The sequence below is a fragment of the Chiloscyllium plagiosum genome, chromosome 36 (genome assembly GCF_004010195.1).
Source record: "Chiloscyllium plagiosum isolate BGI_BamShark_2017 chromosome 36, ASM401019v2, whole genome shotgun sequence".
Lineage (NCBI taxonomy): Eukaryota > Metazoa > Chordata > Chondrichthyes > Orectolobiformes > Hemiscylliidae > Chiloscyllium > Chiloscyllium plagiosum.
The window spans coordinates 18093887-18114612 of record NC_057745.1 but is presented as its reverse complement, the minus strand read 5'-3'; the positions used below and the strand labels follow the sequence as shown (position 1 = coordinate 18114612).

At 41.3% G+C, this 20726-nt stretch overlaps 1 protein-coding gene across 4 annotated transcripts in view; it reads left to right on the top strand.

The window, feature by feature from the left end:
- Nucleotides 1–20726, top strand: part of mindy2 (MINDY lysine 48 deubiquitinase 2) — a 60402-nt gene that overhangs the window by 34349 nt on the left and 5327 nt on the right. The window contains exons 8-10 of one of the 4 annotated variants that reach the window (XR_006309489.1): nt 11767–11810; nt 12740–12913; nt 19862–19989. Coding sequence is in view for 2 of the 4 variants with exons in the window: in XM_043677446.1 (XP_043533381.1) it covers nt 12740–12913; nt 19862–20038 (351 nt within the window). In the remaining 2 variants the exon portion in view is untranslated. Of the gene's footprint in view, nt 1–11766; nt 11811–12739; nt 12914–19861; nt 20039–20726 lie in introns of those variants that run through there. The other 3 variants (XR_006309490.1, XM_043677448.1, XM_043677446.1) reach the window with 3 other exon arrangements.

The window sequence follows — 20726 nt, the reverse complement described above, 5'->3', positions numbered from 1 at the left end:
GCAGCATGATATTGTGGTTCCAGAACTCAATCCTTCTACGAATGAAACCTAACGCACTGTATGCCTTCTTAACAGCACTATCCACCTGGGTGGCAACTTTCAGGGATCTGTGTACATGGACTCCAAGATCCCTCTGAACATCCACACTACCAAGAATCTTTCCATTCACTAAGTACTCTGTCATCCTGTTATTCTTCCCAAAGTGCATCACCTCACATTTAGCTGCATTGAACTCCATTTGCCACCTCTCAGCCCAATTCTGCAGTTTATCCAAATCCCCCTGCAACCTGTAACATTCTTCCAAACTGTCCACTACTCCACTGACTTTAGTGTCTTCTGCAAATTTACTAATCCATCCGCCTATGCCTGCGTCTAAGTCATTTATAAAAATGACAAACAGCAGTGGTCACAAAACAAATCCTTGTGGAACACCACTAGTAACTGCACTCCAGACTGAATATTTTCCATCAACCACCACTCATGGGTCATGGTGCATTAAATCTGCTTTCCCTTCAGCTCTGTGTTGAAGGCGTTCTCTTCGGAGATGCTACCAGACCTGAGTTTTTCCAGCAATTTGGTTTTCAGCATCTGCTGTTCTTTTGAGTTTTGGAGATTATGCAATTTTTTTTAATTTTGAAAAATTGATGCAAACAAGTTTTGCTGTCAGCTTAGTTTCATTGAAATTCTCCTATGTACTGTAGTTGCCTGATTTTATTATCTTACTGGGTCTAATTTTCTTTTCTGGAAATGAAATCCTTTGAAGCAGTTTTTTTGACCTTCTGCATGCTTTGGTTTAGAAGGCTGCAGAAATGCACTATTTTTGAATCTGAGGAAATGAAAGCGCATTTGAAACATGAGTAAGATTAAGAAGTGTTGTGTGTCAAAACAGCTATCAGGATTGGAAAAAATTCAGACAAATTTAGGATAGTCAGAGAAGGGGCTTCTCTAACCTAGTAGAAATCTGATGATGCGCTGCTTTCAATTTGCATTGATAACTATCTAAATAAGCACTTTGGGTCTGTAACTCTTGTTTGCAATGTTAATTATATTCCATTTTTTGAAAACTTGAAAATAACTGGTGTTGAGCTTCCAATAATATCTGTTGTAGTAGTGACGGTAAAGCAGGGTTCCCAAAGTGGGGCTGCAAGCTGAAATTTGTCATCACCTCATAGTGGTTGCTTTGCGGCTGTCTACTGCCTGATCTGTGTTTCTTTTCCTTGCTCTGTCCACCTCTCATAGTTATCCATGAGGAGTTGTGGCAGTATTAAGGCCTCAGCGAAAGTCTAGTATGAAAAATGTTGGGAAGCACTGTTATGTAATGAAAGTCAACTAATTTAAGGTAAAATACTGTGGAAATCTGAAACAAGCAGAGAGAACGCTGGAGAAGAAGAGTCATGACAGACAAGAAATATGAACTGTGTTTTTACATCCACAATGCTGACAAACTGACTGAGTTTCTCTAGCATTCTTTATTCTGTTGAGTTTAAGGTTGTCTTTCTAAGCATAGCTTCAGTTAAGTAAGAAAGCATGAAATGTTTTGTTTTCACATTTGGTTTTTCTTCATATTTCATTGCTCTATTCATGAGATGATTCCTGAGCTGTGCAGCAGTGAACTCATTTTTACTGTATCTGGATATTATTTTTTAGCCAGTTGAAAATGTGAGAAGAATTCCACAAATTAATTCTCCCTGTTCCTCCTCATTTTTCCCTGTTCCTCTTTCTTTCTCATCCCTTCTCATCTATTTAGCGTCAGGCTCCAAATTCAGGGTGTGGAGTTGGGATGGTTAAGGGTATTAAAGAAACAGTTAAGAAACACAAGAAGATTGTGAAATCCATTCCAATCAGGATAGCCTGACCAAATAAGTAGGAAGTTCCCATTCTCCGAGACCTATAACTACTACCTTCTCTAGTTTTAATTGTTGCTCTTGATGACCGAATGTGCTACTTGAGTATGTATGGAAGTCTATCTGTTCTTCCCAAGTTCTGTATTAACGTGACAACTCATTCAAAGCTGACTTTAGCAGAAGAACATAAGAAATAGCAGCAGGGACAGGCAATTCCTGAGTCTGCTTTGCCATTGATACAGTCATGGCTGATCTCATCTCAACCTCAACATCACTTTCCTGCCCACACTCCATAACTCTTCCACCCGTTACTAATTAAAAACCTGTCTCCTCCTTAAAGTTACTGCAGCCCAGCATGCACCACATTCCAGGGTTGTGAATTTTAACAGATTCAAGACCCTTTAGGAGAAGTAATTTCTTCTCATCTGTGCTTAAATCTGCAACTCCTTAATCACAATCTATTATATTTTATTCCAGATTGCCCAACATGAGGAAACCTGCTTGGTCAATCCCCTTCAGCATCATGTGCCCTTCAATTAGATCTCCTCTCATTTTCCAAACTCGAGAGTATATGCCAAAACCGCTCAATCTCTCTTAATAAGACAAACCCCTCATTTCTGGAAGAATGCGTGAACATAGTGAGTTTTAGTAAACTTCCTTTGAAGTGCCTCCGATACAGCTACATCCCTCCTTAAGGGACCAAACCTCTGTACACAACTTCAGGTGTGGTCTGCTTAATGCCTTGTTTAGCTGCAGCAGCACTTTCCTATTTTCATTTTGGTCTTCCTTCAGCAATAAATGCCAAAATTCTATTTGCTTTCCTTATTACCTGCATGTACTTGTTTACATGGTGTCACTATAAAATTGTCACCTTCTTCTTTTTGCTCCAATTAATGGACCTTTCTGACAATACTTATCATCAGGTGGAAGTTGAAAACAGCTTGCATTCTGTATAGCACTTAGAACTTTGTAAAATTACCCCGGTGAGATCTGTAGATCAATTCAGGCAATGTTGCTCCTTACAATGTAGCAGACGTCCTTTGAATCTGGCAGCAAGTCAATTTAGCAGTTATACGTGAGGTCAGTATTTCACGAATCTTCTCACACCAGTGCAAGTACGTTTTCCTGCTATTTGAGTTGTGATTATTAGAGTTGCAATTTTCATGGAAGACTGGCAACATCGTTCTGCTCTGGTTTACAGTGATGAAAGCCAGGAGTTCAGACACTTATCGGTGAATAAATTCTTTTCAGAAAATTCAGTGCTGTTACACTGCTGTGTGTTAAATTTTAAGCAGTGCATTGAATGTTGGATCCACTTGTGTGCTGAACTAGTGTATCGATGGTGCAATATTCTAGGATGGAGAAAATAAGACAGTTTGAAACAAGGATAAACATACAGCTGAAATGCTTGATGTTTAAAATAGCACACATGCATTATGTGACTACATGTCAATTCAAGACATGGATTACTTAAAGAGGGGTAACAAGTTAGGTGAGTCGTGTGCCAATTTTCTTCCTTCCCCTCTTCAAGGCATTCCTTGTGAAACAGATCCATGGCCAGCCATCATTCTCTGGTTTTGTTTTCGAAGCAGTCTGTTCAGATATTGTATTACATGCCAGTGAAATGGATGGAACTTCAATCTTGGCCTGCTGGCACAGAAATAGGGATACTACCACTGAACCACAAGAGCCCATAGACTCTCTGGTTTGATTTCCAAAGAGCCAGTATTTGAACAGTTATTGAGTCATTCCGTGTAAATGGGCTGGCTGTAAAGGTCAGAGCTACAACTAATAATGGTTGGATTTGACATCCAGGTATACATACTTAGAGTCATAGAGATGTACAGCACAGAAACAGACCCTTCGGTTCAACTCGTCCATGCCAATCAGGTATCCCAACCCTAACTAGTCGCACCTACCAGCACCCAGCCTCTATCCCTCCACACCCTTCCTATTCATATACCCGTCCAAATGCATTTTAAATGTTGCACTTATACTGGCCAGCACCACTTCCTCTGGCATCTCATTCCATACACATACCACCCTCTGCATGAAAAAGTTGCCCCTTAGGTCTCTTTTATATCTTGCCCCTCCCACCCTAAACCTATGCCGTCTAGTTCTGGACTCCACCAACCCAGGGAAAAGACTTGCCTATTTATCCTGTCCTTGCACCTCATGATTTTATAAACCTCTAAAAGGTCACTGCTCAGCCTCTGACGCTCCAGGGAAAACAGCCCCAGCCTATTCAGCTTTTCCCTATAGCTCCCTGGCAACATCCTTGTAAAACTTTTCTGAACCCTTACAAGTTTCACAACATCCTTCCGATAGGAAGGAGACCAGAATTGTGCGCAATATTCCAAAAGTGGCCTAACCAATCTCCTGTACTCAACACTCTGACCAATAAAAGAAAGCACACGAAGCACTGCCTTCACTATCCTATCTATGTGTCACTCCACTTTCAAGGAGCTATGAACCTGCACTCCAAGGTCTCTTTGTTAAGCAACACTCCTGAGGAGCTTACCATTAAGTGTACAAGTCCTGCTAAGATTTGCTTTCCCAAAATGCACCACCTCGCATTTATGTGAACTAAACTCCATCTACTCCTCAGCCCATTGGCCCATCTGATCAAGATCCTGTTGTAATCTGAGGTTACCTTCTTCGCTGTCCACTACACCTCCAATTTTGGTGTCATTCTGCAAACTTACTAACTATACTTCTTATGTTCACATCCAAATCATTTATGTAAATGACAAAAAGTAGAGGACCCAGCACTGATCCTTGTGGCACTCCACTGGTCATAGGCCTCCAGTCTGAAAAACAATCCTCCACCACCACCCTCTGTCTTCTACCTTTGAGCTAGTACTGAATCCAATTGGCTAATTCTCCCTGAGATCTAACCTTCCTCACCAGTCTCCCATGGGGAACCTTGTCGATCGCCTTACTGAAGTCCATATAGATCTCATCTACCGCTCTGTCCTCATCAATCCTCTTTGTTACTTCTTCAAAAAACTCAATCAAGTTTGTGAGACATGATTTCCCACGCATAAAGCCATGTTGACTATCCCTAATCAGTCCTTGCCTTTCTAAATACATGTACATCCTGTCCCTCAGGATTCTCTCCAACAACTTGCCCCACCGATACCAGGCTCACTGGTCTATAGTTCCCTGGCTTGTCTTAACCTCCTTAAACAGTGGCACCACATTAGCCAACCTCCAGTCTTCCGGCACCTCACCTGTGACTATTAGCAAGAGGCCCAGCAATCACTTCCTTAGCTTCCCACAGAGTTCTAGGGTACACCTGATCAGGTCTTGGCATTTATCCACATTCCCATATTTCAAGACATCCAGCACTTCCTCCTGTGTAATGTGGACATTTTTCAAGGTGTCACCACCTATTTCCCTACATTCTATATCTTTGAATCCTTTTCCACAGTAAACACTGATACAAAATACTCATTTAGTATCTCCCCATCTACTGCGACTCCACACAAAGGCTGCCTTGTTGATCTTTGAGCGACCATATTCTCTCCCTAGTTACCCTTTTGTCCTTAATGTATTTGTAAAAACCTTTGGATTCTCCTTCAAACTATTTACCAAAGCTATCTCATGTCCCCTTTTTGCGCTCCTGATTTCCCTCTTAAGTATACTCCTACTGCCTTTATACTCTTCTAAGGATTTATTTGAACTATCTTGTCTATATGCTTGCTTCTTTTTCTTAACCAAACCCTCAATTTCTTTAGTCATCCAGCATTCCCTATACCTACCAGCCTTTCCTTTCACCCTGACAGAAATATACTTTCTCTGGATTCTCGTTATTTCATTTTTGAAGGCTTCCCATTTTCCAGCTGTCCCTTTACCTGCAAACAATCAGCTTTTGAAATTCTTGCCTAATACCTTCTAAGTTGGCCTTCTTCCAATTTAGAACTTCAACTTTTAGATCTGGTCTATCCTTTTCCATCACTATTTTAAATCTAATAGAATTATGGTCGCTGGCCCCAAAGTGCCCCCCCACTGACATTTCACTCACCTGCCCTGCCTTATTTCCCCATCTGCCTTCCCTTTTGGGTCTCTTGCATTGAAGTAAATGCAGTATAATTTATCAGTCCTACCTTGTCCTCTGCATTGTCCCTGCCTGCCCTGACTGACTCGTTTCTGTTATCAACTGTGCCAGTCTCCGATTGATGTCTTTCCTCCCTATCTCCCTGGGACCCACCAAACCATCTCTCCCTTCCCCCACCTTACTAGTTTACACCCTCCTGAGCAGCTCCAGCAAATCTCCCTGTCAGTATATTAGCCCCCTTCCAATTTAGGTGCAATCTGTCCTTGTACAGGTCATTTCTATCCCCTGAAGAGATTCCAATGATGCAAAAATGTAAATCCTTCTCCCATTCATCAGCTCCTCAACCATGCATTCATTTGCTCTATCCTCCTATTCCTACCCTCGCTCGCTTGCAGCACCAGGAGTAATCCAGATATTACTACTCTTAAGGATCTCCTTTTTAAATTCCTGCCTAACTTTCTGTATTCTCCCTTCAGAATATCATCCTTTTCCCTTCCGATGTCGCCAGTTCCAATGTGGACAATGACCTCTTGCTGGTCCCTCTTCCCCCATGAGAGCATTCTGCACCCTCTCTGAGACATCCTTGATCTTGGCATCAGGGAGGCATCATATCATTCTGATTTTTCACTGTTGGTAACAGAAGCATCTGTCTGTGCTTCGAACTAGCGAGTCCCCTAACACAATTGATCTCTCGGAACCTGATGTACCTCTCATTACATTAGAGCCAGTCTCGATACAAGAAACTTGGCTGTTTGTGCTACATTCCCCTGAGAATCAATCACGCCATACATTTTCCAAAACAGCATACTTGTTTGAAATGGGGATAGCCATAGAAGACTCCTGCACTCCCTGCTTACCTCTCTTACCTTTCCTGGCATTAACCCATCTATGTGACACGCCTGCTTTCCATTGGCCAGTGCATTGAGTATAGGCGTTGGGACATTACCTTGTGGCTGTACAGGACATTGGTGAGGTCACTTTTGGAATGTTGCATTCAATTCTGGTCTCCTTGTTCTCGGAAAGATGTGAAACTTGAAAGAGTTCAGAAAAGACCTAAAAGGATTTGTTGGTGTTGGAGGGTTTGAGCTGTAGGGAGAGGCTGAATAGGCTGGGGTTATTTTCCCTGGAGTGTTGGATGTGGAACATGGCCTTAGATGTTGAGGGACATGAATAGGGTGAATAGCCAAGGTCTTTTTCCCAGGGTAAGGGAGTCCAAAACTAGAGGGCATTGGTTGAAGGTGAGGGGGAAAGATTTGAAAGGACTCTGGGAGCAACCTTTTCACGTTGAGGGTGATGCATGTATGAAACAAGCTTCCAGAGGTGGTGGTGGAGGTAACCACAATTGCAACATTAAAAAGGCATCTGGATGGTACCTGAATAGGAATGGTTTAGAGTGATATAGGCCAAATGCTGGCAAATGGGACTAGATCAGTTTCAGATATCTGGTCGGCATGGACGAGTTGGACTAAAGGGTCTGTTTCTTTGTTGTATGACTCTATGGCTAAAATCTTTGGATTTCCAGTTACTAACTTAAATTTTTATGATGTCAACTTTGTATATAGCAAATGGTCATCTTCAGAAATGTACAAATCTATCTTGTCATAATTGGGCAGAACATCTATTATCTGTAGGTCTGGCAACTTGCAGATCTACTATGTGACAGGGTGCCCTTTCCTCCACGGGTGACCTCTTTGAATGAGCTAGCTGTAAGCCCTGATCAGAAAAAGCAACTTAATGTGTAAATAAACATTTCCTGAAGAAGTATCAGACATACTTAATGTTGCCGTTTCTGTAACTACAAAATACTATGTGGCATTGTGAAAACAGGAAGAGGCAAGAAAGCAATAAAATGCACAGAATATTGGGGATATAGGAAGGTCAGTTTATGACTAGAGCTACCAGAATGTTAGATATACATTCTGCTAAAAGTTACATGAGACCGATGAAGAATGTCAGAGCAGTGAGAGGCTTTACAGAAGGAAACTGGGAGAGCACAGGGTCAACATGTTCCAGTACAGACAAAGGGTGACCCAAAAATCCAGTGATCCCTGGACATCAAGGGATATACAGGCTTGGATGAAGACAAAAAGGGAGGCTACGGTAGATAGCAAGAACTCAAACAACAGAAGTGCTATTGTACAGTGTGCAAGGAGAAATTCAAAAAGGATATGTTAAAGGCTCAAAGAGGACATGAAAAATAATGGCCGGTTGGACCATTTAAGGACCACAGTGGTAAATTGTGTATGGAGCCAGAGGATGTAGGTAGGGTTCTTAAAAAATTATTATTAGTTTTCACTAGCGCGAGGCATGATATGGTTACAGAAATCAGGATCAAAAAATTGATGCACTTGAAATTAGCATAGACAGAGAGGAGGTACTGAGTGGCCTGGAAGGCTTACAAGTAGACAAACATGCAGGGCCAGATGAGATGGATCCCAGGCTTTTGAGTGAGACAAGGGAGAAAATAGCAAAGCCACTGGCAATAATTTTCAATTCCTATCTGGCCACGGGAGAGGTGCCAGAGTACTGGAGGTCATGTAGTGTTATACTGTTGTTAATGGGAGCAAGGGATAAACCAGGAAACTGCAGGCTGGACAGTCTAACCTCGGTGGTGGGGAAACTATTGGAAGCAATTCTGGGGATGAAGAGGTACAGGGATTAAATCAAGAATATTCATGTCTGACCAACTTGATTTAACCAGGTGTGTGGATGAGTGCAATGCACTCAACGGAGTTTCTTTGGACTTGACGAAGTGTTTTGAGAAAGTCCCACGTGGGAAGCTGATAGTGAAGGCAGTAGCCCTTGTGATCAAAGGAAATTTACCTAATTGGATCCAAAATTGGCTGAGTCGCATGAAGCAGAGGGTGATGGTCAAGGAGTGTTGTTGCAAAAGGCTTGTATTCATTGGGGCTCCACAGTGGTCAGTGTTGGCAATCCTGCCTATTTGTGGTGTACATCTAAATTCAAGCCGAAATCATTTTTGAGTGATGATCAGAAAATCTGAATTATATGAAAATTGGTGAGATGGTAAATATTGAGAAGGATAGCCTTTTAGCATAGGAGGATATAGACAGCTGATCAGTGGCAAATGGGATTCAATTGGATAAGTTTGAGGTGATGTGCTCACGTGGGATAAACAAAGAGAATACATGGAGGTTGGATTGTGGGAAACAGAAGATCAAAGGACCCTGATGTACATGTCCATCAGTCTCTTTGGTCCAACTTGTTCTGCTGACCAGATATCCTAAATAAATCTAGTCCCATTATGCCAACATTTGGCCCGTATCCCTCTAAGCTTTTTCTATTTGTGGACTCATCCAGATGCCTCTTAAATGTTGCAATTGTACCAGCCTCCACCACTTCCTCGGGCAGCTCCTTCTCTACACACACTACCCTCTGCATGTAAAAGTTGCCCCATGGTCCCTTTTAAATCTTTCCCCTCACCTTACACCTATGCCTCCCCCGCCCCCCCCAAAAATACCTTTGCCTCCACCGCACTGGACTCCCCGACCCCAAGGAAAAGTCCTTGGCTATTCATCCTATCCATGTTCCTCATGATTTTAGAAACCTCAAGAAGATCACTCCTCAGCCTCCGTCCCTGGGAAAACAGCCCCAGCCTTTTCAGCCTCTTGCTATAGCTCAACCCCTACAACCCTGGCAACATTGCTGTAAATCTTTTGTGAACCCTTTCAAGTTTCACAACATTCTTCCAATAGGAAGGAGACTAGAATTGCATGCAGTATTCCAATGGTGGTCTAACCAATGTCCTGTACAGCTGCAACGTGACCTCTCAACTCCTATATTCAATGCACTGACTAATAAAGGCCAGCATGCCAAACGCCTTCACTATCCTATCTACCTGCGACTCCACTTTCAATGAACTATGAATCTGCACTCCAAGGTCTCTTTGTTCAGCACTGTTTCTCTTTAGGAATTGTGCACATTTATCAATATTGTACATGAAGCAATTTTGTTTTAATATCCAAATGCAATCTTAGATATAACAAAAAATGAAATTTCACTTTGAGCATAAAGCTCTAATACTTCTGCATCACCATCTAGAGGAATTTAATTGTATTGCAGCAGCTTCCTGTTTCAAGAAGCATACAATATGCATTGCTCAATCCAGCTGTCAACTACTGACCTTATTCCGAGAACGGTTTTTTAACTGGCATCTTGGCCAATATTCCTTCATCATACAAAAGAATGAAAACATATCACTGCGAGTAGCGTCACTTAAGACATGTCAGTCTCTGACGTTTTTAAATCCCACCAAAAACAGTGTTGATTTTTATGACTAATACAATAGTTATAATATCTGGTAGGTTAATTTGCCGTTTATGGTATGCTGTGTGCAAGTTGACTACTGTATTTAACCGATGTATCGGTGACTGCTCTAATCTAACTAATTGGCTGGAAATCATTTTGGGACATTTTGAAATGCTTTCCGTTTGTTTATTCGTGGGACGAGAGTGTTACGGACTAGGCCAGTGTTTATTGCCCATCCTTAATTGCCCAGAGGGCTATTAAGAGTCAACTGTGTTGCTGTGGGTTTGGAGTTACATGTAGGCCAGAATGGTCAGGATGGCAGTTTCCTTCCCTAAAGAAAAGTAATGAACCAGGATTGTTGTTCTGACAATTGTCAATGGATTTGTGGTCATCATTGGATGCTTATTTCCAGATTTTTATTAAATTCAAATTCCGTCATCTGCTGCGCTAGGATTCGAACACAGATCCCCAGAATATTATCTGGATATTTGGATTAATAGTTGAGAGATAATGCCACTAACTCTTACTACATGCAATTTTAACAAACAGCTTTTTCTCTTGTCATTGCTGCTTTTTTGTTTTCTTTTAGAAAGAGAATTGTACTCGTATATCGTTTCAGCGTTGTCTTCACCTTCTGTCCCTGGCTGGGAAAAAAAATGGAAGTCTCTTGCATGGATTTTCTTAGAACTTTATTTTTGTCCAAAACGTGGATTTGATTCCATGTATTTAATGCCATAAACATTGCATGAAAATGAAAATCTATGTTTATTCTGGTATATACTCAACCAGTAGAATACCGAACCAAACTAGGAACAATATTCTTACAGAACAAAGCTGTGTTAATTATACACTCATTATTTCAGGCTTTGCAATGGCTGTGAAGCATCTTGTTAAGATTAATCTATCTTTCCCATAAATGAAATGTTAGTTCCCAAAATGAATTATTATTAAGCTGGAGAGGGTTCCGAACAGATTTACTGGGATGTTGCTGGATATGGAAGGTTTGAGTTTGAGTTAGAAAGAGAGGCTGGGAGTTCTTTGGAGTAAAGGAGGTTGAAAACTGACCTGGTAGGAGTTGATAAAAGAATGAGAGTTATGGGTAGAGTTAATGGTTGTTGCCTTTTCCCTGGAATGTGGGATTTCAAGACTGGGGTTTTTAAGGTGAGAGGAGAGAAGTTTAAACAAGACATCAGACAAATTTGTTACACAGTGGTTCGTCTGTGGAATTGATGTCCTGAGGAAGTGGTGGATGTAAGTAGAATTAGTGTTTAAAAGGCATTTTGATAAGTACATAAATAGAAAAGATTTGCAAGGATATGGGACAGAGCACGAAGGTGACACTGGTTTAATTTGGGATTATGTTCAGCATGGTCTGTTTGGACTGAAGGGTCTATTTTGATGCTGTATGACTTTGACCTGGTACATCTCCACTCCTACTAAGAAATGTTGCTCTTGTTTCTCTTCAAACTCAAATCTTCAGACTACTATACAAAAGGAGCAAACGGTGTTGAGGAGATTAGTGTGTGTGTGTGTGTGTGTGTAAATACTCTCTCATTGACAAGATTATTAACATTACCTGTTCCCTTCATGCAGAATATTTTTTAAAGGAATGGAAATGAAAAGTCTACTGAAAACAGGTGAAAAGTTAACTCATTTGAAAACTGCAAATAATATGGATTTATTTTTAAATACTCCTCCTCTATGCCTGAGAGCTGACCTGAGAACTAGTTTTTGGTTGTCCAAACATATGGCCACAGAACTTCAGCAATGAGTCACTTTGTTTTATTTTGAGTTCGAGAATAATCATTGACTACTTAGCACACATGATTTATTTTTATTCATTCATGGGATGTGGGTGTCATTGGCTAGGCTAACATTTATTGCCGAACCCTATGTCCCCTGGAAAAACTGCTGATAAGTTGTTATCTTGAAATGAAGTCCATGTGGTGTAGGTACACCCATAATGCTGTTAAGGAGATTCATGATTTGACCTAATGGCACTGAAGGAATGGCAGTATAATTCCGAGTAAGGATGGTACTGTCTTTGGGGAGATCTTGCATTGGAACGCCAACTGCATCTGCTGCCCTTGTTCTTCTGGCTGGTCGAGATTGAGAGTTTGGAAAATAGGGTCAAATGCCTGTACTGTACTGTGTTCTGCTCCAACCTTGAAAGAATGCTTGGTGCACCAGTGCATTCTCTTGTAACCCAGCCTCATTGTAAACTTTAGAATTCTCTGAATTTTGTGGATCTCATCTACAAAATGCCTGGGGTTGTTAGGATTCTACTGATCCAATTGACTATAGTGAAGAGAGGTACTATATGGGCTGGATTAATTTTCCCGGATGAAACGATGGTGTTGACGAACTGCGTTGTACAATTTCACATACTCAAACTTTATAAAGAAGGTGAAATTAATCTTATTAATTAATCTTATTAATTAACGGCTATTATTAATCAATGCCGTTAATTTGCTCAACAAAAATTTCACCTTTTTTATCAATTTGTTCAGAAAGAAATCTGACTGAAATGAAGTTGAATTCATGTTTCATCTTTTTAATGTATTAGGGCCAGCTGTATCTACTGGTGACAGACCAGGGCTTTCTGACAGAAGAGAAGGTGGTCTGGGAGAGTTTACACAATGTGGACGGAGATGGCAATTTCTGTGACTCTGAATTTCACCTGAGACCTCCATCTGACCCAGAAACTGTGTACAAAGGACAGCAGGATCAAATAGATCAGGTAAACTAAAGAACAGCAATGTCTATTACTAGCTAATTTGACTACGCATGGTTAATGATGCAGCATTTTGACCTTCGTACTTAACATTGAGGAAAAGCAAAGGAAATGGTCACGAAGTCGAAGGAAAATCTCTCTCACTGGGGAGCCGAAGATGTGTTTGATAAAAATTGTCTTGAAATGAAACAAAGGTAGCATGATAACAGGGATGAGGCAAAGGTTCCAAACTACCAGAGTATTCTAGCTGACTGGCCAGTGGTGCAGTTGAAGTAAAGGTGAAACTTATTGGAAAAGGCATGTACAAGATTTGAAGCTGAAGGAGATAACTGAACATAGTGTTTTACTGGTATTACTGAAACTTTAGCTTCTATCGTAGAGGTGTACAGCACAAAAACAGACCCTTCAGTCCAAATCGTTCATATCGACCAGATATCCTAAAGTAATTTGGTCCCATTTGCCAACACTTGGCCCAAACCCCTCTAAACCCTTCCTATTCATATACCCATCCAGATATCTTTTAAATGTTGTAATTGTACCAACCTCCACAACTTCCTTTGGCAGCTCATTCCATACACGCACCACCCTCTGTGTGTTCCTTTTTAAATATTTCCCTTCTCACCTTTAACTTATGCCCTCTAGTTTTGGGCTTGCCCACCCCAGGGTACCGTATCCATGCTGCTCGTAATTTCATAAACCTCTATAAGGTCACCCCGCAGCCTCCAACGCTCCAGGGCAAACAACTCCAGCCTACTTGGCCTCTCCCTATAGCTCAAACCTTCCAACTCTGGCAACATCCTTGTAAATCTTTTTTGAACTCTTTAATGTTTCACAACATCCTTCCAATAAGAGGGAGACCAGAATTGCACACAACATTTCAAGAGTGGTCTCACCACTACCCTGTACAGCCTCAGCATGACCTTCCAACTCCTATACTCAATGCTCTGACCAATAAAGAAAAGCATACCAAATGCCACCTTCACTATTCTACCCACCTTCAACTCCACTTTCAATGAACTATGAATCTGCACTCCAAGATCTTTTTGTTCAGCAACACTCCCCAAGACCTTACCATTAAATGTATTAGTGATTTGCATTAGTCACTGGGGACTCCATAGTTAGGAAGACAGATCGGAGGTTCTGTGGGAACAAGAGAGTCTCACAGTTGGTGTGCTGCCTCCTAGGTGCCAGGGTTCGTGATGTCTCTGATAGTGTTTTCGGGATCCTTTCGGGGGAGGGGGGAATAGCCTCAAGTCGTGGTCCACGTAGGCACCAATAACATAGGTAGGAAAAGGGGTTTGGATTTAAGGCAGAAATTCAGGGAGCTAGGGCAGGAGCTTACTGCTAGAACAAACAGAGATGTTATCTCTGGATTGTTGCCCGTTACACTTGCTAGTGAGGAGAAGAATAGGGAGACAGGGAAGTTGAACGCGTGGCTATAGGGGTGGTGCAGGAGGGTGGGTTTTGGATTCCTGTATAATTGGGGCCCTTTCTGAAGTAGGTGGGACCTCTACAAACAGGATGGTCATCTCCTGAACCAGAGAGGTACCAATATCCTGGAGGTGAAATTTGATCATGCTCTTCGGGTGGGTTTAATCTAATTTAGCGGGGGGTGGGAACCTAAATTATTGTCCGAGTATAGAGGAGGTTGAGACTAGGGAGATCTGAAATAAGGTTTCAGGGTCGCAAGAGGGCACAGCAAGCAAAAGTATTAGTGATTTGCATTAGTCACTGGTTTGAGGTATGTTTATTTCAACGCCAGAACATCCGGAATAAGGTGGGTGAACTTGTAGCATGGGTTGGTACCTGGAATTTTGATGCTGTGGCCATTTCAGAGACATGGGTAGAGCAGGGACAGGAATGGTTGTTGCAGGGTCTGGGATTTAGATGTTTCACTAAGAATAAGATTGTAAAAGCGTTAGGGGTGTGGCATTTGGCAGTCAAGGACAGTGTTATGGCTGCAAAAAGGACATTTGAGGACTCGTTTACTGAGGTAGTATGGGCTGAGATTGGAAACTGGAAAGGAGAGGTCACCCTGTTGGGAATTTTCTATAGGCCTCCAAATAGTTCCAGAGATGTAGAGGAAAGCATAACAAAGATGATTCTCGATAGGAGCGGAAGTGACAGGGTAATTGTTATGGGGGATTTCAACTTTCCAAATATTGACTGGGAATACTATAGCTCAAGTACTTTAGACGGGTCAGTTTTTGTCCAATGTGTGCAGGAGGGTTTCCTGACATAGTATGTAGACAGGCCAACAAGGGACGAGGCCACATTAGATTTAATGCTGGGTAATGGACCTGGCCAGATGTTAGATTTGGAGGTCGGTGAGCAATTGGTGATAGTGACCACAATTCAGTTATGTTTACTTTAGCGATGGAAGGGGATAGGCATACACTGGAGGGCAAGAGCTACAGCTGGGGGAAAGGTAATTATGATATGATTAGACAAGATTTAGGATGTATAGGATGGGGAGGGAAACTGCGGGGATGGGCACAATAGAAATGTGGAGCTTATTCAAGGAACAGCTATTATGTGTCCTTGATAAGTATGTAACTGTCAGCCAAGGAGGAAGTTGTCGAGCGCAGGAGCTGTGGTTTACTAAGGAAGTTGAATCTCTTGTCAAGAGGAAGAAGAAGGCTCACGTTAGAATGAGATGTGAAGACTCAGTTCGGGTGCTTGAGAGTTAGAGTTACCAGGAAAGACTTAAAGAGAGAGCTAAGCTGAGCGAGGAGGAGACATGAGAAGTCGTTGAGGGAAAACCCTCAAGCTTTCTATAAGGGATAAAAGAATGACAAGTAAGATTAAAGCCAATCAAGGACAGTAGTGAGAAGTTGTGCATGGATTCAGAGAAGATAGGAGAGGTGCTAAATGAATATTTTTCATCAGTATTCACATTGGAAAAAGACAATGTTGTCGAGGAAAATAGTGAGATGGGATTGAGGTTCACAAGGAGGTGGTGTTAACAATTCTGGAAAGTGTGAAAATAGACAAATACCCTGGGCCAAGTGAGATTTGTCCTAGGATTCTCTGGGAGGAGGAGATTGCAGAGCCTTTGGCTTTGATCTTTATGTTGTCATTATCTACAGGAATTGTACCAGAAGATTGGAGGATAGCAAATGTTCCCCTCTTGTTCAAGAAGGGGAGTAGAGACAACCCTGGTAATTATAGACCAGTGAGCCTTCCTTCGGTTGTGCGAAAAGTGTTGGAAAAGTTAAAAGAGATCGGATTTGTAATCATCTCAAAAAGAATAAGTTGATTCGGGATGGTCAATACGGATTTTTGAAGAGTAGGTCATGCCTCCCAAACCTTAATTAATTATTTGAGAAGGTGACCAAACAGGTAGATGAGGGTAAAGCCATTAATGTATATGGATTTCAGTAATATTCAGTAATTTGATAAGGTTCCCCCTGGTAGGCTACTGCACAAAATACGAAGGCATGGGATTGAGGGTGATTTAGCAGTTTGGATCAGAAATTGGCGAGCTGAAAGAAGACAGAGGGTGGTGGTTGATGGGAAATGTTCATCCTGGAGTTCAGTTGTTAGTGGTGTACCGCAATGACCTCTTTTGGGTCCACTGCTGTTTGTCATTTTTGTAAACAACTTGGATGAGGGCATAGAATGATGGGTTAGTAAATTTGTGGATGACACTAAGGTCAGTGGAGTTGTGGATAGTGCCAAAGGATGTTATAGGTTACAGAGGGACATAGATAAGCTGCAGAGCTGGGCTGACAGGTGGCAAATGGAGTTTAATGCAGAAAAGTGTGAGGTGATTCACTTTGGAAGGAGAAGCAGGAATGCAGAGCACTGGGAGAATAGTCAGATTCCTGGCAGTGTAGATGAGCAGAGAGATCTCTGTGTCCATGTACATAGATCCCTCAAAGTTGCTGCCCAGGTTGATAGGGTTGTTAAGAAGGCATACGTTGTGTTAGCTTTCTTTATTAGAGGGATTGAATTTTGGAACCACGAGGTCATGCAGATATACAAAACTCCTGGTGCAGCCGTACTTGGAGTATTGCGTGCAGTTCTGGTCACCACATTATAGGAAGGATTGGAAGCTTTGGAAACGGTCCACAGGACATTTACTAGGATGTTGCCTGGTATGGATGGAAGATGATGTGCGGGTTAGGTGAATTGGCCATGCTAAATTGTCCATAGTGTTAGGGGAATTAGTCAGAGGGAAATTGGTCTGGGTGGGTTACTCTTTGGAGGGTCGGTGTGGACTGGTTGGGCCGAGGGGCCGGTTTCCACACTCGGGAATCTAATCTAATCTTGTGAGGCAAGGCTGACTGACTTGAGGCTGTTTTTGTTAGAGAGAGAAGAAGGTTGAGAGGTGACTTAACGGAGACATATAAGATAATCAGAGGGTTAGTTTGGGTGGACAGTGAGAGCCTTTTTCCTAGGATGGTGATGGCTAGCACGAGGGGGCATAGCTTTAAATTGAGGGGTGCTGGATATAGGTCAGATGTCAGAGGTAATTTTTAACTTAGAGTGTAGTAGGAGCATGGAATGCACTGCCTGCAACAATAGTGACCCACCAACTTTACGGATAGGCATATTGACGAGAATGGAATTGGTTAGGTAAGTTAGATGGGCTTCAGATTGGTTCCACAGGTCAGTGCAACACCAAGGGCCGAAGTGCCTGTACTGCCCTATAATGTTCTCGTCCTCCCCTGACTTGCCTTTCCAAAATGCAGGACCTCACATTATCTAAATTAAATTCTGTCAATTGGCTCATCTGATCAAGATCCTGTTATACTAACCTTGTGAACAAGTCTACCACGAGGAACCTTGTCAAACATGTTACTGAGGTCCATATAGATCATGTCCACCGCTTTGCTCTCATCAATCCTCTTCATTACTTCAGAAAACTAAATCAAGTTTGTGCACATGGAAAATCACATCTCACTATCAGTTGACTATCCCTAATCAATCTTTGCCTTTCCAAATGCATGTAAATTCTGTCCTTCAGGATTTTCTCCAACAACTTGCCCAACACCGACATCAGGCTCCCCAGTCTATAGTTTCTGCACCATTACATTTCTGACATCACTTATCCTGCAGCTTAGTGATGAGCGCACTGAGATTTGTGTTTGTTGCGAAATTATTTTTGACTTGTTAATGTACAAATAGTTGGGATTGTGTTTCCTGTCCTTGGAAATATTCCAGTCTTATTTTATACAGAGCCTTTCATGAATTTAGTATCCTACAATCCTATCAGTAAAATGTGTACATGTGCCGTTTTTATAATAGAATTGAGAATGCTATTTGGCAATATCCAGAAAATAAAACTTGCTTTAAAAGCAGCTGGAGTGAAAGATGCCAAATTGAGTACCATGTGTAGAATTTTCCACCACATAGAGTAATTGAGATGGTGAGTAATGGAGGCAAGTTGTGTGCATGGGAGAAAGAGATAAAAGGATTTATTGGTAAATTTCAGCAAGAAAAATCTAAGGAAGCTGGTGAGGAATCTAAACATCAATCACTTTGGTGAAATTGTGTTCCTGTGCTCTTGAGTTAAAAGGTTTTCGTTGAACTGCTTGTAGACCTGAAACCTAGCGTGGTAATAGCATTGCTCTGATCAATTGTGCAGCATTGAGGTGGTACACCGCCACCATAAGAGTTGATCATAAAGAGGTCTTGATATAATAAAAACAGAAATCAGTACAGCTCTAACGCAACTTGAGTACATTTAACTAAATGTCCTCAGGCACATTATTCATGTGCCGTTGGATACTCTACATTGTGGTGCTATTTTGATGGACTACCATTCAACTTTGTGGCTTAGAGCTGTCACCACAAATGCACAAACAACTTCTGTCATAATTCTACAGCTTGAATCCTGATTTTTAGTTGTACCACAGAGATAGCTGATAAACTGAGAGAGAAAAAAATGTTAGGTAGGGTGAGGAGGAACATATTTGGAAATGATTTGGTTGTGCTCAGATGTACCACAGGAACAGAGAGTGTAGGAGGAGGAAGCTCATGCTTTGAAATTGTTAAGCTTGAATCCTGAAGTTTGCTAAGTGCTGAGGCAGAAGTTCCATTTTCAACTATTCACATTTCTTGTTAGCATTTCTCTCTCTTGGCTTATCAGCTATCTCTGTTTGCCTATCCTTTCTCTCTCTCTCTCTCTGGGCTCTGTCTGTATGCACTCTATTCACTCTTCTCTCCACCAACCCCATCACCAGTATAAATGTCACCCTTTGCCAGCTATCTTTGTTTCTGAAGAAAGGTCACTGGACTTGAAACATTAACACCGTTTAAAGATGCTGCAAGACCAGTTGTTCCTCTGGTGTTCTGTCTTTATTTTGATATTTATTATGTTGTACTCAAATTGATTAAATAATAAAGTTAACAGCTTTAATGTAAGATTCCCAGTCAAATTTTCAATTTAAAAACTGCATTAATGCAAGGAGGTCCAAGGAAATGTTCTAGAAGAGTACTTGCAGCAACCCACTGTACCCATCGTAGGGATACTGATGTGATTTGATTTTGTGCATGTGTGTGGTGCTCCATCTTAGTGAAATTGCCCACCATGCCTTGGAGGAATTAATTTGACAACTGGTACCTTCAGTTTTTGCATTTAATGATTACTGAAATTCCAGCCTGATCATGCTGTGGTTTTATAAGTAGTAACCATCTGAATATTTCAGCACATCCAGAACCATTGTGCCCATTCAGCTAACTGATCAAAGCTTAAACAAGTATAAGATCTGTGTTAATGAGAAAACTGTACAAATGAAAGCATTCTCAAATTCTTGTGCTATTGTATTTTAACATTAACAGGTGACTTTGAAATCATGTAAAATATCCAATGTACAAAAATTCTTCCAAGTTTTGAAAATTTTATGTCAAATTTTATCTTCTCACTCGAACTGTACATGCATTTCAAGGGTAATGACTGATCCCTCATCTAGGGATTTCCTGATTGGACGTTATTTCTTCTCTCAGGACTATCTGATGGCCTTGTCCTTACAGCAGGAGCAGCAAAGCCAGGACTTATCCTGGGAGCAGATTCCTGAAGGAATTAGTGATCTGGAACTAGCAAAAAAACTGCAGGAAGAAGAAGACAGACGAGCATCCCAGTTCTATCATGAACAGGAACAGGCAGCTGCAGCTCAAAGCCAGGTAATGAAATGTTACCAAATGGAAAGCAGTTTGACATTGAACGCTTTGAACAACTTTGAGCAATTCTGGTCACTTAAGGAAGGATATTGTTGCTCTTGTATGATTGCATAGGTAAGCAGCAAACTTGACTCCATAAAATGTCCCAACATTTTGCGAAGGATTAAGGAAATCAGGTTTATTTCTTCAAAAAGACGTTTTGTTTGAATTTTGAAGATTCTGAAGTTAGTTAGATATTGGTGCGGACAATTATTCATGGAGGTGAAGAGTTTTAAAAAAAAACAGACCAAAATTTAAAATATGTGAATGTATAAGGAGGAACGTTGATGAAATTGTCAGCTCAAAATTGTGTGTCTCTGAACAAATTATTGGAAAAAAATCTTGATTCACATTCTCAGGATCAAAAGACTTGAGGATAAAAACAGGGCAGGTCAGCAAGCTTGCAGCATGCATTAGTAATAACTTTTTTGCCTCTTCTATCAAGTCCTTAAGTAATCCATCATGATTCTGCATTGGCTGAGTGGAGGATTACACAAGGTATTTCAAGGTTGTTTACTTTAGCTATTTGTAAACAAACCACTTGGTGATATACAACAAAACTTGACTTTTGATTTTGCATCTCTTCAAAATCTGTGTTTGTATAACCATTAGTGTTGAGAGTAGGGGTTGTGCTGAATTCTTCAGTGTACTA